Source organism: Agelaius tricolor, unplaced genomic scaffold, assembly GCF_023055355.1.
Source record: "Agelaius tricolor isolate 1412-34295 unplaced genomic scaffold, bAgeTri1.0.p SCAF_13, whole genome shotgun sequence".
In the NCBI taxonomy this organism is placed as follows: Eukaryota; Metazoa; Chordata; class Aves; order Passeriformes; family Icteridae; genus Agelaius; species Agelaius tricolor.
In genome coordinates this window covers 21,188,190-21,209,856 of record NW_027269273.1, presented here as the reverse complement: position 1 = coordinate 21,209,856, position 21,667 = coordinate 21,188,190, and the positions used below count along the sequence as shown (strand labels likewise).

General features: G+C 39.5%; 2 protein-coding genes across 2 annotated transcripts; one reads left to right on the top strand and one right to left on the bottom strand.

Annotated features, from left to right (window-relative positions):
- The first annotated feature begins 421 nt into the window (after positions 1–421).
- On the top strand, positions 422–7,649 carry FFAR4 (free fatty acid receptor 4). Its single transcript, XM_071439202.1, is given in 6 exon segments — positions 422–540; positions 1,199–1,352; positions 1,507–1,578; positions 1,580–2,140; positions 2,893–3,021; positions 6,726–7,649. Coding segments are annotated over 6 exon segments (1,443 nt in total). The 3' UTR covers positions 7,134–7,649.
- Positions 7,650–8,043: 394 nt separating this feature from the next.
- RBP4 (retinol binding protein 4) lies at positions 8,044–14,029 on the bottom strand. Its single transcript, XM_071438362.1, has 6 exons — positions 13,929–14,029; positions 13,097–13,232; positions 12,291–12,427; positions 12,056–12,162; positions 10,499–10,711; positions 8,044–8,197 (listed from the first exon to the last, which is right to left on the bottom strand). Exons 1-6 carry the CDS (start codon positions 14,018–14,020, stop codon positions 8,184–8,186), a joined length of 699 nt encoding a protein of 232 aa, XP_071294463.1. The 5' UTR covers positions 14,021–14,029; the 3' UTR covers positions 8,044–8,183.
- Positions 14,030–21,667: the final 7,638 nt, after the last annotated feature.

Here is a 21,667-nt window from a genome sequence, read left to right as displayed (position 1 = left end):
GTAGGATAAAGTATCTGTATTGAGACACTTGCCAGTCACTTGTGTTGCTTTCTGAAAAAAAGACCCAATCTTTGCAAGTTTTACTGTCTTCACTTGACTTCATAGCCCATTGCCTTAACAGGGGATGCTGTGCCCACATTTCATACAGTCATCTGTCAGCAGGAGCCAGCAGGAACATTTCATACACCTGTTTAGGCTGCCCTGCAAACTCCTTGTTTGATGAGATAGCATAGATAGTTAGAACCATGAACTGAAATACTTGCTATTTGAAATAAGTGCAAATTCTGCACAGGCAAAGACATGGGAAGCAGTCCAGGAAAGATGTCGCTCTTGTCATCCCTCATTAGGAGATTGCCCCTTCAAAGGGCCAAGTTTCTGGAATCCCCACTAATCTGGAATCCCCGCTAATGCTGTTGCGTAAATGGTTGATGGCAGGGTCACACCCAGGGTAGTGCAGAAGCACTGCCCGTCACCTGCTCCCCGTGGCACTCCGGTTTTGTACTGCACACACGTGGAATCACTCTCACCTCATCAAATGATGTAGGTCCACACGCTGAGCCTCAAAGTGCACCCTTGAGCGCCTGCACTGGCACTCAGCCAAATCAATTCACCCGGCCTAAAGTTATACAACTGTTTACATACTGTATGAAAACATTTTATCTTCTTTCATGAGACATTATCCGCCTGTCTGGGACAATTTATGTGCTTCACTTCCAGCCTATTTCTAAATCATCTGAAGGGAAGACCCTAAGTGGAAAGCCCTACTTTTATTTACAATCTGAGCAACTGCCTCTAGTAATTGAAGTTCAGAGAAAATAAGGTATTTTCTAGGTTTGTCTTACTTTAACAGGCTTTTCCAGCACAAACTCCTAACACCGGTGAGATTCTAGATGAATTTCGTAAATAGATCCCCAAAATCATGTCGGTGGCACTTCTCCACAGTTAGGACAAGCAATGCACAGGTCTGCTGTTTCCAAAAGCCACTGACAATAGAAGAGGTGATAGGTAAATTCCTCCTGCTCTCTCTTTTTTTTTTTTTTTTTTTTTACCCCAGATTACTCTGGTCATACAAGGCTCCTGAGAAGAGCTCTCAGAGTGGTGGGGCAGCCATCCATGTTTCTAAGCCATGCATACCTCATTGGATGGGAGCAGACTGAGTGGCCTCCCAGGGTCACTGCCAGGGTCACTGGCACCCCAGAGGCCTGCCTGGGGAGCCGAGCAGACCAGGGCTGGCACTCGATGAGGTGGCTGGGCCTGGGCATGGCGATGGCAGCGTGCTGACCCACACCCTGCCCAGGGAGGTGTCGGGCAGCCCCTCACCGCCACCCCACGCACTGCGGCCTCGCCTTTGTGTGAGCTCCACCGTGTTTACTCTCCCACTTCCTTGTTCCACTGCAGTGCGAGGGCCATAAACCGCCCAGCTGGCACGGCTGAGCCCTCGGTAGCAGGGACAGGAGGAAGAGGAGGGAGGGGGATGGCGGTCATGCCCTGGCTCTGTGCTGGAAGGGCACCTCAGGTGCCGCCGTGGTGGTTGGGAGCGCAGCCCTTCCTTTAGGGCTGGTGCAACCACCCCCGGTGGGGGGTCTCATGCCCACTGGCCACCCTCATGCCCGTGTCCAGGGGCACACCAGGATGGAATAAGACCTATTTCCCCTTCTTCTCGGACTTGAGGGGCCACAATGTGACGGCCCTGCGCATCGGCGAGTCCTGTTCCCTGGTCTTCATCTTCCTGCTGTCGTTGGCGGGAAACATCTGGGGCATCTGCCTGCTGGTGAGGCGGCACCGCCGGCTCTGCGCCGCCAACTGCCTCGTCCTCAACCTCTTCTGCGCCGACCTGCTCTTCATCACTGCCATGCCCTTCATCGCCGTCGTGCGCTGGACCGAGTCCTGGGTGCTGGGCAACTTCGTTTGCCACCTGCTCTTCTATGTGGTGAGCTTGAGCGGCACCGTCATCCTCCTCTCCCTGTCGGCCGTCAGCCTGGAGCGCTTCGTCAGCATCGCCCGGCTGCGCCACGCCACCTTCCGCCGCCGCAAGGTGCTGGCCGCCGCCTTGCTCCTCATCTGGGGCCTCGCCGCCCTCGCCACCCTCCCGCTCTGCTGCTTCTTCACCGTGGTGCAGCTGCCCGCCCCCGCCGGCCAGGTGAGGGCGAGCGCCGGGCGCGGCAGCCGGGCCGGGCCGGGCCGGGGGGCGGCGGGACCGGCGGCGGTGGGGGCTCGTCCGCCTCTGCCCCGGCGGGACAGCGGCCAGCGAGGCGATCGCCTGCAGGGCGGGCAGCGCTCTGTGTGCTGGGCAGGTGCGAGGCTGTGCCCGGAGGAGCGGCAGGAGCTCCCCCGCCGACCCCCGGGCCGCTCTCCCGGCGGACCGTCCCGTTAGGTGGGAAACGCGCATCGGCTGAGATTCTCTTTGTGCTCCTCGGTGCGGCTCAGAGACCTCCTTTTCAGCTCACTTCCCCTTACCGAGGGATCAGCATCCCCAGGGATCAGCGTCCTGGGAGAGCTGCCCTGCAGCCGCAGCCCCCTCTGTACAAAATGGCCATGCACAGATTTTTCTGCCTAATATTTTGAACTGCATACAAAAGTGCACCCCACATGACACTTGAATAAATGAATAAGATTAGGGTCTATAAGTTTCAATTTTAAAGTTGCCATTACCATTTGATAAGAAATTAACGGAAGTAGTCCAGTTGTGGACATATCTATTTGTGATTGTATGGGCTTTTAAAACTATCAAGTAATATATTACTTGACCCCTTTGTCTAAGTAGAAAGTTTTCAGTCTTGGTTTAGTCTTGGTTTAGCCATTTTTTCCCATAAGCATAGAGGGGTATAAGAACAGTGCTGTACTGAAAATAATGGTACAATATTACTTTTTTTCTTCAATGTTTTTAAATAGGACATTCATATTTGCACCCTGGATTGGCCCAGCACTGCAGGCGAAACAGTCTGGGATACGACCTTTGCCATTGTTTTCTTTCTGATACCGGGATTCATCATTGTCATCAGTTATTCCAAAATCTTACAGGTATGTTTTTCCTTTAAATTTTGTTGTAAACAAAGGGAAGTAAACAGTAACTCACTAGGCATCAGCATATTGTCACCAAATACCAATACATGTAAAGGGAACAAACATTTGTTCAATAAATTATAAGTATGTGATATGAAATCGAGCATTTCCACCTGCACATAAGAGCCTATATACTTCAATTAAGAACATGCTTCAGCAGCACATTACCAGAGGCCCAACACATGGTTTGTCTTCTCATGTATAGTATTAAATACACTTCTTCATTTATGTGCTGTTCATATTTCAAGAGTGTCAATCTCCTAAATGCTGAAAGAGTCAGGCATTTGAAATAACTAAAAACTAGATTTTGCTTTTCTTGAACCTAAACTCATCATAAGGGATTTGTAAGAAAGCAAAGAAAGGTAGGACTAGAAAAAAAGCCATCCACTTTTTGATCTACTGACTTTCTGCATGTGTCTTTAGTACACAGATCTCATTAGATTATGCTTAATCCTCCACAATTTCAAATATTGTAAATAAAACCTGTAAATTAAACCATCTGCTTCCACTTTCTTTCTAAGTGGATGATGTTTAACATATGCTGAAATATAAGCCAAGCCACACAGCACCACAGAGTTTTAATCTATAGTCTAGCAAGCATTATATTAGCATCTAATTTCCTTTTAAACTATCCAAAACCAGAGTGAGAAAGATCTAGAAATCTTCAAACTAAGCACTTCAAACTAGTCACTGCAATGCCTAGTTTTTAACAACGAGCTACAAGATCCTTGCTTGCTTTTTTTTGTAATTAAACTTCTCATAAGAAAATTATAGGTTTTGGAAAGGAACCTCAACATACACAGATTCTTGAGCAAGGAGTTAACTGATAAAACGCTGAGCACCAACGGGCTCTGGATACACATGCCAGAGCTGGATGTAGGTGTAAAATGAACCAAGGACCTAGAATCTGGTCTCCACATATCCTTGCTTATTGATCAAACTTAAACTTGTAGTAAAAGTCATCAGCCTGTAGTTTCTGTATTAGCTCATTGTAACCTTGAGGTAAATGCATTAGGTGAACCTCTTCTAGTGAAGTAAAGCACTTGCAACCACATACAGGTAGGCAAAGAGCTCAGAGTAAGTCACTGGAGAGTGAGTCCTTTGAAACAACCGCAAATTACTGGAGGCCAAGAAATGCCACAGTTCTTGGTCAGAGCCCAGGACAGGAATGGTGTTTGTTAGTTTCATCCTTGCAGACTCCAGATTACAGGTAAATTTATTTTAAAAATGGCACATAGGGAGCTAGAAACCAAAAGCCTGGATTGGAATACTGGATTACAAGACATCCCCATGCTGCTCTGCTCCTGTTTCTTTTCTAACTTGCTAAGAGAGATGCTAAAATACATTACCATTTCCCCTGAAATGAGGAAGGCTTGAGGGCCATAGCAAGATATAATTGAATCTTCTCTCTCTCCAGGAAGCAAGCAGAACTGAACTGGAGAATGTCTCAATCCCTGAGGCATTCCCAAGAGCAGACTCACTCTCACTTTGTGAGAATGCTTCATCATGCCAGTGCACACATATGATGATTCTCAGAATTGCTGGAAGCAGTGCCAAGCATTCATGTATTCATGTTACAACATTGATCAGAATGATGAGGATAATGAGGACTGACCACAGATGCAAGACCAGAAATTTTTTAGAAATATACACTACTACAAATGTGTACTTCACAATTTAGTCTGAAACTGAGTATTATTTTTACATAACACTTCCCAGAAGAATCACTGGCAAAAGTGATAGATTAGATGCCATGATTTGTAATTTATTTGGTTTTCCTTTGTTCTGCCTCTCAGGCAAGACTTTGTCAGAGGCTAGAGCTAGGAAAGATGTCTGTGTTCTGGAAGTTACGTGCTTATATATATCTGACTTTTCAGTTCCTGTTTGTCCAAGTGTGGTCCAGATGCCAAGGATAGGTATCTATACTGGGTAGACCAAAAAGAGATCCACAATTTACCACTGCCACTCCATTTCTTTTGAACACTTTCTTAAGAAGCAATTGTGTCTTATTTACCCCAGTCCTGGTGACTCTTGCATTGTTAGTTCTAGGCTGTGAAGCTCCTTCAGGAAAGACAGAGGGTATTTACATGGGACAGATAAAAATGTATCTGATGAGGACATTCTGTAGCAGTTTTGAACAGTGATGACTGAGAAGTGCACACAACCCAGTTTTCCTGTTTTTGTATTAGAAGTGGATATTAGTCCTTTGCATTTTGTGAAACCTTTGTTCTTACTAAGATAGGTTAGGCACTCTCTGAGAACAATTCTTAGTTTGGACTGTTTGGAGGAATTAACCTAATTTCTGGATTCCAGATTGTACAGCAGAAGATCATCAAGCTGGAATTGTTTTACATGCTCAGGACATCAGAATTCTCTACTCCTTTTAAATCAGGCAAGCAGCTGTGATAGTGATAACTGTCACCTTCTCAGCCTCAGAAGCTGCTAAGAAATGCACTTTTGGTTCATGGGTTTTAATTTATACATTCTATTGAAATATTTAGAAGATGTCTAGATTCTTAATGAGTATTTATCTCCATGAAAAATTCAGAAAACTGCTAACAAAATGACAAATTACTCTCTCTAAACATTTTCATCCTTACCTGTACCAGGAAGTTCAAATGTTGCTAGTATTAGTGTTACCCTTCCTGTAGTTTCTGCTAAAGGGAAAAGTGGCAGGTAGAGCCTTACCTTTTGACTTCCTATATAGTCAGCTAAGGATTAATCAAAACCTTGATCAATCAAGTCTTGATTGATCAAGGCTTTTGAAAACACCCCTTCCTTATGCATGCAGGGGATAAAGTGGCATCTCAGTGATTTAGCACAAATCTTTACTAGATATTTCAGTTTTAATTTCTTTGCATCAGAGGTATGAATGTAGCAAAATTAATTGTGCCATGCCAACTTCAGGGAAGACAGGGATTTAGAGCAGAGGATTTCAAATTTTCCGCAAGGCAACTGGGTCCAATATTCTACCTAATGACAGATGATGCACAGCTGTGAATACTAGGTTTCCAAGCTACCCATAGTCTAGTTTATTACATCAGAGTGCTTTTATAAGACACAGGTTTTTATAGTGACTCTAACGATCTGTAAGATTTCATAGAAAGCAATTGTGATTGCTGTCTGAAAAGCTGTGTGACACAAAACAATGCACAATCTCATTCACATTTAAAATAATTTATTATAATAAATTCATGCTCCTTCTAATACCTACCTTATAATATCAGCCTGCCCATAAGAGAATTGGATTGCTTTCCTTCTTGTGCATCAACAGGATTGCTAACTATGTTCCAGTTTGCATTTGTGAAAAAAATCAATGGGTTCCTTTAGATAGAGCAAATGAGGTCATAATTTGAATTTAATGGGATTTCATGAGTAATTAAGACTGTTTTATGCTGAAAAGCATTTGTGACTGGTAGAGAGCCATGAAAAGAACAACCACTTTGCCTAATATTGAGATGAATTCACAGCTGAGAGGAAAAAGAATTGCTAGTGAAATGAGAACATTTGAAATGGAACCATGGACAAAAAGTACAAATGAATTCTGCAATGTGGTTTTTTTGTAGTTGCTTATCAAAAGAAAACATCATATGCCAAAATTTACGTTTTCACTTGTAGAAATGTGTTTCAGTGAAAGTTTACTTTCTTCTCTTTTACTGCAGATTACAAAAGCATCAAGAAGAAGTTTAAATGCTGGTTTAGCCTACCCAGAACATCATCAGATTCGTGTTTCCCAGCAAGACTACAAACTATTCCGAGCCCTTTTTCTGTTGATGATCTCTTTCTTCATTATGTGGACTCCAATAATAGTAATTATTTTTTTAATTTTAGTTCAGAACTTCAAAAAAGATTTAAATATTTTGCCATCAGTTTTCTTCTGGATATCATTATTCACTTTTGCCAACTCTGCTGTCAATCCAATTCTGTATAATGTTGCCTATTTCAGACGTAAATGTCAGGAAATTTTTCTCTGTTGTACAGGGAACCCTGAAAGGCATAGAGCAGGTACAGAAACCACTGCAAGAAGAAGTAACCATGAACAGCCACATTTGTCTTTCATTACCAGATAATTATTTAAAGTCTGAGCTATGCCACATTTTGGATTTTGTCTATCCCAGGTCATATAGGTCATTATGTTATAGTATTACATGCCAGAGCAGGAGGAAAAAAGCTAAATATGTATTTTTAATTCCTGCGGGTAAAATTCTCTTGACTTCATTGCTTTGCCTCAGTAAGATTTGGACAATTTAATTTAAGGGAATTCTCCTCTTACGCTGAAATAAATAGAAGTATGGCAATGAACTTGGTGAATGTAAAATAGTTGAATTAAGTACTTAAAAGTTTCTAGTGAAAATGTTCATCCTCAGAAAGTATCTGCTTTTTTTAAAATCCAGTTTTTAAAGGGAACTTGATTAAAAACTTCAATAACTGTCTGCCTGAATGTAAGTTTGAGCAGACTAACTGAAACAAGGTAATGAACATGTGTTATCATCAAGTAAATGACTAGTTTGGTTCCATCTCAAATTAAAAATATGGACTTAATACATGTGAATTAATAAGTAAAGAATAAATACATAAATGGTTAATTGTCATGTGTAAAATAGTTCTTTTAAAAATATCTATATTTTTTATGTCTTTGCAAGTCATATAATAAAGTTAATTAGTGATATATAGGGTCACTGAAATTCCTTTCTCTTTTCTAAATGATTTCTAGTATTTTATAGGGAAAATATAATGTTCTAGTTGAAAAGAAAATAAATATACTTGGTGGTTTATGATAAATACTCTTTTCGTCAGAAATTGAAACCACTAAAAAAAACAAGATTAAATTCTTAACTATCACCAGTCACCAGTTCAAAAGAGTGCACTAAGATAACAGGCTACTAATGAAACCAATGTGTACATATGTACAGATTTGCATACAATTTGTATCCCGTGTAATCCAAGTTTATTAAAATGTTTCATTGGTTTATTAACAAAGTGAGCTACACAGCTCAGATAAATATATTGAAAATCTAAATGGACCCATTTAAAGCATTTTCCAGAGAACACATGATCAATGTGTTAACTTTACATCCATGGTGCTGTTACATGGCTTCTTTCCATAGGGTTGGATGTCCTTAAGAGCAAAATCCTGAAACACACAAAAACCACAGTTGTGTTTCTTAAACGCTCCAGACAAAATTTAATTACACAAAGTTTCACCAAATTTAAAATGCTTACTAATTTCTTTAAAATGCTCCTGAGTCCAGCAGTCTGTTACTTGTAATAATAATGCCATGACCTTACTCTGCAGTTTATAATTCTAAGGAATTTTCAACTCAGAACAAAACAGGAATTCATCCAATCCATTACACCTCTCCTGAGAATTTTAATACTTTTGCAGACAACATACCGGGCAGATCAATGACAGAGTATCTTTCAGTGATACTAGATTTAAAAGAGTCTATACTTTAACAAGCTTCTAGTTATTTGCCTAAAAAGGATTGTCTTTCAACAAAGTAAGAATCTCCTGACCCCCCAAAACTTCTAATGGCAATAGTAAATTAGCAGAAGGAATATACCACTCTATTTCACAATTGTTGCTTCCAGCAAATGCTAACAGCAGATGCAGTTTTCAACTCTACTGACATGACACTGTATTTACAAGTACTCTCACTTAATATTGACATTACACAGTTTAAAGTTGCTTGAGCTACTACTCCGAGAGACGAAGAGTATCATAGCTTGAGCTATATTTGAGAAGGAGCTACCATCATAAATGCAGTGTAAGTTAGGAAAAAACCCTTTCATTTCCTAGGCTTCTTTTTTGCCTTGAACAGCTAGTATAGATATTTTAATTTTTTTTTTAATCAAGTAAGTTTTGTACATCTATTAGTTGAGCGGGCACACACACACACACACACACACACACATATACACTCTTAATTAGCTTTAAGACATAGGCAGAGTATGCACAATTAACAACAGATCTGATAACAGGGTGCCTTGAAGCAAGACAGCAATGTATTACTCTTTGTTTATGGATCAGAGGAACAGATAATAGAGCCACAACAGCTGACTTTGCTCATCTGTTCTGACTTTCTTTATAAGACGCAAAAGTTCCCTCAGTCAATCTCAGATTGTTCTAGCATGTCATTGAGAAAAGCCTTTAATCTTGATTTACAGATTTCAGTGATGAAGAACATACAACAACTCTTGGTAAACTGTTCCAAAGGTTAATGACCTTTGGAGTTAAACAAATGGCTGTTTATTTCTGCTCTGAATGTGTCCAGTTTAAAGTTCCATCCATTTAAATTTATTATTTCTGTGTTTGCAAGTCTTTTTCTATCCAATTCCTATTGCTTGTGTGGACAAGCACAGACTTTGCTCAGGTCAGCCTTTAACCTCTTCCTAATAGGAAAACATTAAGATCTTTAAAGCACTCACTAGAGGACACATTTTACAAACTTTCAATTATTTTTTCTGCTTTTCTTAGAAACTTCTCATTCATCCTCAATACTTTTTCCAGTTATGCTTGTCACCTAATGTGACATAGCAATTAGACCTATGCCAAGCACAACAATCTTTTGTGAGTCTTGGTTTACACATGCAAGAATTGTATTAACTCTTTTGCTCACATCATTACATTGGGAGTTTCCATTCAGCTGATTCACCAGTCAAGTCATTCCTAAATAGTATGCCTTCCAGGATGTGAGGGGTGGGGAGGGAGTTAGGAGAGGTACTACTATTTTATTTGTTCTAACTATTTTGATTTTTCTCCTTCACTCTTTACAATTCCCCACTCTGGGTGTAATTCTTATCATAAGAAACATTATGGTTTCTTCTAGATTATTACCATTTGACCTTTTGTAATACACTTGAGCATAAGTGAGCTAATTCTCTGTGTTGTAAGCTCAGCCTGACTATATGACTCAAGATAGTGTCATGCTTCCAGTATCAGGGCTATGACCCTCTTCCACAGATCTTTGTGAAACAGTTAGCATGAGGACTTGTGAGAAAGGGTCTTCTATAAGGTATCCTTTACAAGACTTTTATTTTCCTTAAAAGCCTTTCTGAAAAATTTCTCAAAAAAGTATTTGAACAAAGGCAAAGAGATGTGATAAAAGCTGCCCAATTACTTTTTACTATAGCTATGAAGTTTATCCTTGCTTTGTTTACTCACACTACATTGATTTAATTGTTTTACAACTTCCTCTAATTACTGTTTCAGCTGACCTGATATGTTGCATGAAAAACTATGCACCTCAGCTCTCCTTCAGATAAGGGAAGCAAAAGTTGGAAATAATTTACTACAAGCTCCAGTTTTCAACAGACAAAGTTACAGCCACTAAGTAAAAGGCTTTATGCATTTGATATCTAATGAGTAATAGAATCCCAGTGCTTTAGTCATTAAACCCTGAAATAAAATTCTTCAGAAAAAAAAAGTTCTCACCATTATGAGCGATAACTCTGTATTTCCTGTCCAAACAGAGGTCTATCTGCCTTTGTCTGACAATTTTCAGTGCATCTGGAGGCAATCCCTTGGGGTCCCGGGAGAACACAAAGGAGTAGCTATCAGCACAAGTGCCATCTGCATTTAGCTGGCGGCAGGAGTAATGAAGAGCATATGTGTCATAATCTGTGTCCACTACCCAGTGATCATCATCTGGAAAAAACCATAGCAAAGAAGAAAAAGTGTTAGAGACACCAGTGAAATCCAGTAAATCAGAAAGGATTGCTGCCATAACTCTATTAAAGAAAATGCTAAGATGAAGATCAGTACAAGTTATAGCAGATTAGCTTTTCACTTATTCCTGTGTCCAGTATTTAATTCCATCTTTATTTTTTAAAAGAAAATAAAGATGGACATGCTCAACCTGCTCAAGGTGACTCAACCCATAAATATTTTCTTACCAGGGATATTACTTAGACTGCATTTTTAAGGAAAAAGATAATCATGCATTTTGCTTGTGTATTAGAAGTATTTGCTACACAAGTTCTGCCATAAACCCTCTTCTTAAAACACTGTTACAACTTTAGATAATTCTAAACAATTAGCTATATAACCTGACAAATCCTGGTCACACAGACACTCTGTTGTAACAGAAGTGAGGCTGTTTCAATGTTTGCTGTAAAACCTGACATATCTGCACCTTCCTCTCTTGGAGCCAAAGATCTCCCTTGCAGTACATCTGCACTGGTGAAGGCAACACTCTGTTGTCTTCCCCTTCTCTCCTGTGGGGGACACCAGACCTTTTAGAAAGGCAGAGTTTGGGGTCAGCCAGCAACCTGAAGAGCCCATGACTCAGCAGCATATTGTGGGGAGACCTGGGAACTGTTTAAGACAAATTGACATCCAAAACATGCTATGTAACTGTGTCTTTAGATGGAATGGATCTCCTATCAGTTCCAAATTCTACCTGCTTCTCTTGGAAACAATCCAAGGAAATGTCTTGACCTACAAAGTGTCTGAATCTCTACTTGGCTCAAGGAACTGATTTTGTATAGGGTGGAGAGATGACAAGTACAAATATATACATATGATCATGTTTGTCTCTTAAAACAGAGAAATCTCTACATTTGCAGACACAAGACCAAACAAAATAACATTTTATAAATCCTCTTCCCTGCTTGGCCAGCTCTGACATCAGGCTTAGAGAGAACACTAGCATCCGGTAACTGAGTTCTGAACTAAAACAAGTCTTAAAATACTTAATTTGCCTTTCATTTCTTTCCAAACAGTGGCCTTCAATTATATTGTTGGGTAACAAACAAATGAAATACAAAGATACACAAAGGCCAGTTCTTCACTTGTTTAAAGAAAGCCAACCAGCTGTCCCATATAAAAAGTAGTGATTACCTTGTTCATGTTAAGCTTTGCAGTATGATAGTTATTAAGTCTTTTAAGTGTATTTAAGAAATTCAACAGTACTTTTTCTTTTCCCAGCATGGACATACAACAAAACTAGTCTTCCAAGTACTTCTGTATCTTCTATAGTTAAGTACTCACTTCCTTTCTGCAGAAAAGAGGCAACTCCCCAGTACCTCATCTTGAACTTGGCAGGATCCTCTGTGTCCGTGAAAGAGCCGATCATGTCAGCACAGACATCCCAGTTACTGTAGCCAAAGAAAATATCACATTCCAATGTAAGAGCACAGCTTCAGTGACTTGCACAGGGATAGCAGGTAGGATTGGAGCAGTAGCTTAGCAAAATGGAACAAGAGGAGAGTGGCAAACAGCTTACTTGAAGAGTCTGACTCTGCCCTTTGCAGTGGCAGTCATTTGTCCATTCTCATCTACGCTGAACTGGGCTACGACATTGTCCTGCAGAAACAGCCCCTCAGGATCTTTTTTTGCCATAGCATACCAGGTGCCACTGTACTGCAAGGAAATAAGAAAGGCTGCATGTAGACCTAGAACAATGGAAACATTACAACCAGACAGTACAGAATAGGGGAGGTGAAGAGGGAAGAGCATGCAGATCTTTGACACCATGCCTCAAAGGTGTACCTAAGAAGCAAATCTATCTGTTTCAACAGCATAAACCCATCAATACATGCTAGTGCAATCATAATTTGTTGAAATACTGACTTTTTTTGGATAAACTTACCTGTATCTGCAGCTGTCCAGTATAAGGAATATATAACAAAGCATATAACAAAGTATAAGTATAACAAAATTTAGTGGAAAAAGGAATAACAACTGGAAGATCTTGTCAGATCTATGTATATTTTTTTTCCTTGCAATGGTGTCTGAAAACACCAGAGTATTAATTTTTCATAGAAACAGCCAAGTCAGTACAGTCCTTCTGCTTATACCCTACAGTTTGAGACCAATCTGCTAAAACTCAGTTGCTGCAGTATTCCTTTATCAGGTGCATCAGGATCCAGCATCTGTGGAGGTGTGGACATCACAAACTTTAGCTGTTTTTCAGTATCACAGTCTGTGACTTCAAAATGTGACCACACTGGTGCTACTGAATGCCAAATTTTGTAGCCTGGAAAGAGCTATGCAAGACATCACAGATCCAGGAGAATAAAGAAGATTTACCCTGGTCTTGTCGAAGTTCTCCTTGACTTTGAAGCTGCTTACTCGGCAGTCCCGCTCTGCAGTGCTGCTGCCCATCAAGGCCAGTGACAGCAGCAGCAGCCAGGGCAGAGCTCTCTCTGTGTGGGCCATCCTGTCCCTGCAGCAAACAGAGAATAGCATCAGAAACAAGCTCTGCCACACAAGTGAAGGGAGGAAGGCTGCCCTGAGAAGTCACCAGGGTCTCACACAGCTTTCCCTGATGCTATGTGCAGGCAAGGCCCCTGCTTGTCCCCAGCCCACAGCAGCAGGGTCCCTTACAGACAGTGCTGGTCCTGGAGCCTCTTGAGAGCCCAAGTGTTGATGGCGGTGGCAGTGCCCAGGCAGGGAATGCTTTATGTACTCCTGGGGCTTTCGCAACCCGCTGAGCCGCAGGCCCAGCACTGGGGAGGGCAGCGGGAGGCGGGCTGGTGGATGCTGCAGGCAGGGGCCCCTTCATTACGGCCTCTTGCGTAACACCCGTGGGCTCAGGTGGTCTTTGACCCTGCTCTGCAGCCAAGCCGGCGCTAGGAGCAAATGCCTCTCTTTGCTTTTCCCAACTCCAAAGCAGAGCTCACACCTGGGGGAAGGGGTGTGCACATGTGTGGGAAGAAAAATGGAATGAGAGGCATCCCACCTTTGCATGGGGGAGAGTGAACTGCCTCCACCTCCTCTGTGATTTTACACACTGCAGTCCAAAATCCATCTTACCCAATATGATCGACCCAGTTACAAGGTGCAGATTTGTTTCCTCCACCTCCTCCTCAAAGTCCTTTCCTCTTTTACCCTGATAAACAGTGGCAAACATAATACTTGCAAGTCTCTGCTCCTGTTTCTGAAAGCCTGGTTATGCCAGAACCTCTTCAGGTCCTCATGACTGGCTCCCTCTTGCTTCCAAAAGGCTCTCATGGCGAAATCATCTCCTGAGCTGCTCCCAGCAACAGGAACAACAGGGGCCCTGCAGATCCTCAGGATGGTGAAAGAGCCTTTTTATGTGGTACCAGAACTTAAGTGTGGCCTGCAAATATCCAAGTGCATGTACACACCACCTCTGGCCATTTTGACATGTGATTAACTTTAAATCAGATATTCCATAACTTCTGTTCTGTTTTTGGCAAACTGTTTTCAGTTATATAAACCATTAATTTCTCCTGTCCAGGCAAGTTTTGCTGCCTCTCAGTCAATATTTGTTCTCTAGTTTCAACATCTTTAGGAAGCATTAGAGAAAATCTGTTAATTATTTTCTAGGCATGTAACCAGAGCAGGATAGGAATGATTGTTACCAAGAGAACTAATTCACCTACCTTTTCACCTCCCATGTTTTTTTAAAGAATAAAGGCAGAATCCTGTTATTTAAAAGGCTGGTATTCATTACGTAAAAAATCAAGCAAATATATAATTTTAATAAGGAGATACAAATGTAGTATAAAGATACCTCAATAGTAGCCGATGTACACCTTTAACCAATTTATTCTGCATGGCCTTTCCCAGAAGTTTACTTAATACTCCTTTCATATATTCATAAAAATTTTAGACTTCTTACTGTTGCTGTCCTTTAAAATCTCTTCTCATCTATAATGCAAAGAATCTGATTGATTTATCTTCCTTTTCTGCTTTATGTTGGAGGCTTTTTGCACACTGAATATGTTCTGTTCACTTTCTTAAACATCTATTGCTCAGGGCTCTTCCATGTCTGCCTTTGATTTCCTAGATAACATCAGCCACTAAAAATTCCACTATATTTAATATTAAGCTTCTATTCATAGTAAAGAACATATTTAACACAGGGAATTAGAAGGGTGTATGTGTATTAATTGTCCTGAAACTTTCAGTGGTAGCTTTGCAATAAGTCAACATTTCAATTTTTAAGTTGAGATTTTCAAATTTGCTAATTCCTACAAAGACTGAAGAGAAAAAGTAAACTCTATTCTTCTGGTGACTTTCAGAATCTTGCTCTAGTCTGGCAATGGTGATACAGTGATACATATACATTTTTATAAAACCTTTACAAGACACTCCGTGGTCTTGATATATGAATTCATCATACAAACGAGACCAAAATCAACATGGATTTTCTTTGTTCACTGTCTCACATGACTGATGGAAATAAGATGGATTATAGCTTAATTCATAAGTTTTGAATCAATTACTTTATTTAATACCAAAGAAAACAATTATTTCTTTATTCTCTGCCAATTTGTGAAATATTATCATTTCTCTTAAGTTTGTTCTGTTCAAAAATCTGCATACTGCTTTATATTACCAGAGAGGTTCTTGCAGGATCAAATCTATTCCTATCAAGTTTTTCAATAGCATAATTTTCTATGAAGTTTTCAAAGGAGTCCACAGTCACTCACACACATATGTCAAAATCTGCTGAGATTTGACCACCTCTGAAAAGCTAGGTCAGTGTTCCTTTTATACATACTGCTGTTGTCAGAAGATTTACAGACAGGAAATTAAACCACATGTCAATTAAATAAAAATTTACTTCTGTTAATAAGTTTTAATAAGATCAGTTCTAAATGTGTGCAAGGGATTTTCCGGTCTCCTAAATTAATCTGATGCAATAAATCTGAATCAGAAGCATATAATTTTGTATAAGCCATGGCACAGCATTTCTTTAATTGAGTACCTCTACTGATCTCTGCACTATTTGGCAACTTATTTCTGGTTGAGCTGCCTGACACATTTAGTAATTATAACTTCCACTTATTCAGGCCCTTGAGTTTGGGATCTCTACAAACTCTAGACAATGCCCAAGGAAAATCTTCCTTTGATGTGTTATCATTGGGAATCTGGGGCAGTGCAGCTCCAGTGAAATCACCCCAGTATTTCCCAGTCAGATTTTGACAAGTGCAGAAGAGAAGCTGGGCAAGTCAGAATGCCGTGGAGGTCACACAGGGAGCTGGGCTCTCTGCCTTCTCTGCTTTAGCTGTACCTCCAATACTGCCTGCTGGAGACACAGCTTACATTGGTGAAGTCCTTTCAGGGTAACAGATGAAGCACTTCCTTGGTTCAGTGGGACAGAGATTTTAGGCAAAATGGCTGCTCTGTTGTTGGTTAAGTCTAGATCAGGGTGTGCTGGGGGAGGAATGGAAGGTTTCTGGCAGATGAGCAGGGCTATGGCAATTCAAGGGTGAATTCTTCCTCAGTCCTAAGAGATGCCAGCAGAACTGTGTAAACTCATAAACAGTGTAAACTTTGCCTCAGTTAAATATCACTTGGATTGATTGGGCTCTGAGTTTGCTTGAGAAATTATGTCAGTGAGTGATCCTCATTCAAACCTAAATATTCACCTCTTAGATTTGTACTTCTCATGCAAACGGAAAGGAACTTGGGCCAGGATTTTGTATCTGAGAGGATTATGCATAGATCAAATCACTGATATCCAAGGATTTCTAGGTTCTGGGAAAGCTCAGACAATTATATTTAAGGGAATTATTAAAATTCAATAAATTATTTAAATATTGATAAGTTTCATACATGATTTCTGATACCTGAGGCTGGCAGCATATTATGAATATTACAGAGTTTTTTTTTAAAGTCACTATATATTTTTTGGAACTATATTTAATGAAAGGGAAAGAAGGTCTTCTACCTTTGCATTTTTGCCAAGAGGACAGGAAAGGGGCTAACTTCTCTCAGTGATTCTGTGACTGGATTATTTTCTACATTAATAGCATGTAAAATTCTGCAATATTCTCAATTAGGTATAGCAAGGAAAAAATATGGAAGGAAATAGCTGGAAAAAAACTTTCATTATAGAAATTATTTTATCTTTATTTATGACTTTTAATAAAAGGAAGAAACTAGTCAAATTACTATTTTAACATTTTAACACGGCACCTTTCAAGCTCTACATACTGAAATAACTAAAATTTTATTTTTGTTCCCAAGAATTAGTCAAGCTCTTAGGAGAAAGTTGACTCAAAAATTGCTAGTAGGAAACGGAACATCCATTTCCAGCCAGACTACAATAGATTGAAATACTTTTTGCTGTGTTCTCTTGACTGTTTATTTACAGAATGCCATTCATAAACATGGGTATCCATTAAAGTCTCAGAGGCAGATTTGCAGGCAAATGAATGACCACGGTGTGCACAGAGCAGGGGATGCAACTGCCCTGTGACACCAGACTTGTATCTATAACAAATGGCATGAGCTATGCCAAGGAGCTCGGTGTACTTTGTAAGGGACAGCAGTGTGCACTGTCACCATCACAACTGCTCCTCTTGGTGGCAGTCTGAGTACAGAGGTCAAGGACAGAATGGAATGGAAGAGATTGCCCTTTGCTCCATGCCAGCCTGTGTACTACCTGTTCTTGTAACTTAATGACGCGACATTTTGTTTAGGGAGTAAATTTACACTGAACTCTTTACAAATAGTATTTACTAACAGAACTAATTTAAAATGGTACCTCTATTTTCTTTAACAAGTCTTTTTGAGGATTGTGATTCTGAATTGAAGCTTTTTCTGGGCATATAACTAAAATGGAAACAATATAAAACAAAGATCTAAAGTTCAGCAACAGGCTGGCCAGGCAGGTGAGAAGAGCTCTAAATTATAAATGATGGAAGACACAGACCTTATGTACTGAGTCCAGCAATGAACCACAAAGTTCACAAAGCAATAGGAGAATCTGACAAAAATAGAGGCTGAGAAAGCTGAGACTCTTAAGCCCAAAAAGGTTTGGGGGGATCTTAACAACATACATACCTGACAGGAGGGCATGAAGAAGACTGTCAGATCCTTCTCAGCAGTGCTGAAAAACATTGTCAGTAGTAAAAACTTGTCAAGTAACCTAAGATCTCCAGGGAGTAAATGTGAGAATGGCTGACATTAAAAGGCTGCTGCCTTTTGCCTTAGTCTGTATACTAAAATTCATGCCAAACTATGAAGAAATCCATACTTTTGGTCAAAGCTGCAATGCATCTGGCAACCCTTCACACTAGACTGGCCATTTACTTCAGGAAATCTCCCCCAGAGTCTATAATCTCTGTTGATTACTAACTTCATGATCCCCCAGAGCTAATAATTGGTAGTTTTAAGAGAACATAAACGTTTGCAGCTCTATGGAAAAAGCAGGTAACTTACGATCTTCAGTGTTTATGTTTTTAAAATTATTTTTGTAAGAAAAGGGATAGAGAATTATTTTAAAAGAAACATGAAATTAAGGATGTTTATAAGGGTTCCCAGAACATACCAAGTCAGTGACACCAAAACATTTTAGTGCCAAAACCTGGCTGTGTTAGGATCTCACGGTACCTGTTGTAAAAACCAACAGAATCAATTCTCACAATGTATTCATTTAGAAGAAAACCACAAACAACTCTGAATATTAATTTCTTGGATTATACATATGAATCTCCAATGTCCAGACAGCACCAAGATATTAACCACATCAAAAGTCATGCAATTGAAATAAGCATGCTTGATCTGTGTTTTTTCAGAAAATCTTAACTGAATAAACCACATTTACTGCTATAGGATGGGCAGAGACATTCAAATACAAACACTGAGCTGAACTGGGAAACCTTATAAATGCCTTTGACATTTACGTGCTGCTTGAATCTATTTAAATAACCATGTCTGTCAGTTATCCTTCTTAGGAGTTTCCATGTATCACAAGGGCTCAGGAATGGTCTACTACTAAGAACTACTCCATAAATAGTTCCATTTCTGTAGGTACTATGAACGTCAAAGGCAAATGATGTCATATGTATTAAAATCACAAAGCAGACATATTTCTGAGAGTCTCTGAAATTAAATTAAGTTTAGATACAAATGTGAATTAGGTTTAATAAAAATAAAATGTTCAATACTGTGGAAAAAAAGAAGAGTAAAAGAGATAGAACAGAAAATAAATATCATATTCCAGCAGAGAAACTTTAAAATTCATTACAAAAATTTCAAAAGAACTTTTGTTGGTTTCTGATATTTCTTTCCATTTCATTTCACACTTGACAATTGCACAAGAGTGCAATTTTAAGAGTGTATCTAAATTAAGAAAAATGCAATAAGAATTTCTTTATGACATAAAAATTCTTATGGGACAGCCCAGAGACATCTGGAATATTTTATTACAAAGAAAATGTATCACCTTACAGTAGTACCAAATTATAAAATCATCTTCGTTTGTTATCTCAAAGTACAAATAGTGTAGTTTATCCTTTGTAAAAAGAGATGAGCATGAGGAAGATTTCCTGAAAGCATGATAAGCATTTTAGGTGATTTGCACATAGAAAAAAATGATAATAAAATTATACTAAATTTGTTAGTTTACAAAACTGTAAACCCCCCAACCTCCCAGCCCCCAAAGAAAATGGTATCACTTGGTCAGTCTGCCTGTATTCACTTGTTCTCCCTCCAGAGAGTGACATGCCACTCTGTTTCACTGAATTAATGTGATCACAATATAAAGAATTGATGTCTAAACTGATTTATCATGTGTGATAAAGATGAATGAGTAAGTCTCACATAGAAGTTAATTTTTTAGAATGTTTTAGCTGGGCATGAGACAGATCCTCTATAGGTGCCTTCTCCTTCAAAGAAACTACTATCTGGAATGTTCCAAAGTCAGTAAAAAAATATGACTGAACACATAATGCAAAAAAATGTTACAATTCCTTCACATGATTTCACTGAGGCTCTTCATCATCCTCTTCTTTTAAAGCACAGAATGAAAAGTAATGAGCTAGTAATTAGGAAGATGACAAGCACTAATTTAACTCTATGTAGTTACATATGAAATGATTTTCAAGTCTCTACTGCTTTTATATGTATTGATCAAATATTGAAACTACTAATATTGAATTTGAGTAAGAATAAATGTGCCTTTCTTCTGCTATTTTCTTGTAAACTGTGTGTGTGTACAACAGTGAGAACACTGCTGTGTTGCCACAAGTTCCTATCACTGGGTCACCTGTCAAGAAGATGCTGCAAACTCACACACCCACCAGGGAGGGGCTTGTCCCCCAAGCTGCTGGGGGCAGCAACCCAGTCAGAGAAAAGGAGCCAGGCCAAATTGTGTTTCTAATGTGCTGATTTTCATATAGCTTTTAAAATCTGTAGAGCATCTGCAGTCTGGCAAAAAATTAGTTCTGTACATAGTGTTTCATATGATGATCAGAGGGAAAAGTAATGTTAGGTGTCATTGAGCATCTATCAGTGACCTGTTCTCCGTGCTCGAGACTATCGGTGCCAGTTGCCCATGTTGATTCTTTGAGATCTGCTGATAAATACTAATGTTGACACACTGTGGCTTCTGGCAGACAGATGATGCACTTTGGTAATACTCTTTTCAAATTAAGAATGGCCAAAGGGTGTGTGCTTTATTTTCTTACACCAAGACTCTCTCATTGCTTTTGGTCTAGGTGGATGCCATAAACAGAAGTAAGATTAATTGTATTGCAGTCTTCCTCCTGTGCTGGAATTCAGATCTGTTTCAATGAACACAGACCATTTACTGTCATAGTTGGCACTTAAATTCAGCCTTCTCATGTAGCTTTGGAATGTTTGCTCCTCAAATTCAAGACATTTTCCACCATTCATTTTCCATTCATGTTCGTAATATTGAACTTCTAATGGCAGGAGACTTTAAACATGTATAACCATATATCTGTATCTATATAGATGCCTGGTTATCTGTGGTATATCTGTGACCAGACTCAAGATTCCCTCTTTGTCTAATGTTTGTCAGTTATTATCCTTTTTGTGCTATTTCATAGAACAGACATCTCCAACTTTTTCTGAAGAAAGTGTAGATCTTGACTGGATATTTATGCTTACAGAATAAAAATTTTACTGTTTCCTCAGTTTGAATTTAATCAGTTTTCTGATTTTATTCTTTATTTTGCCTCTCTCTTTTTGAAGGAAAAAAAAAAGACTAAGCCATATCTGGCTGTGCTAAGTCACATTCTAATTCTTTTATTCCATCTTCACCTAGGTTAATCATTCGAGCACTTGAGCAAGTTCAGATTTCTGTAAGGTCTTAAGAATTTCACCCATTTTATTTATGTATAACTTCATAATTATTTGCTTTTAGTAATCCAATTTCTATCATCTCCTGACTATTTTAAGGAAAGCTAATTTCTGCCATTTAAAAGATTTCTCCATAACATTCTGTTTTCCTGCCCTTAAGTGCCTCCCACAAATACACGTGTGTACATCTGTGCACGTGTATAATGTGGGGTAAGAGTCTGGGTGGAATTTCTCATATGAAGTTTTAATAGGAACTTCTGTGTGCACAGTAGAGTATATATATGATGAATGAAGGAAATAACATACAGGTGCATATATCTACACACCAGACAATTTTATAAGAATTAATTGGTTAGTTTAAAATGCTAAAATGGCTCCCTGAGGATTTATGAGCTAAGAATGCTCAGGGGTTTAGTGTCCTGACATCTCTTTAATTAGCGGTCTCCAAGATCTCACACTAAGAAGATGCTAAGCCAGTGCCTTCTGTCATATCTCAAGAGTATCAGAAGGCTCGGAAGCCACAGAGGAAGATGAATGTATTGTGTCTGTGAGCTATACAATATGTACAAAGTA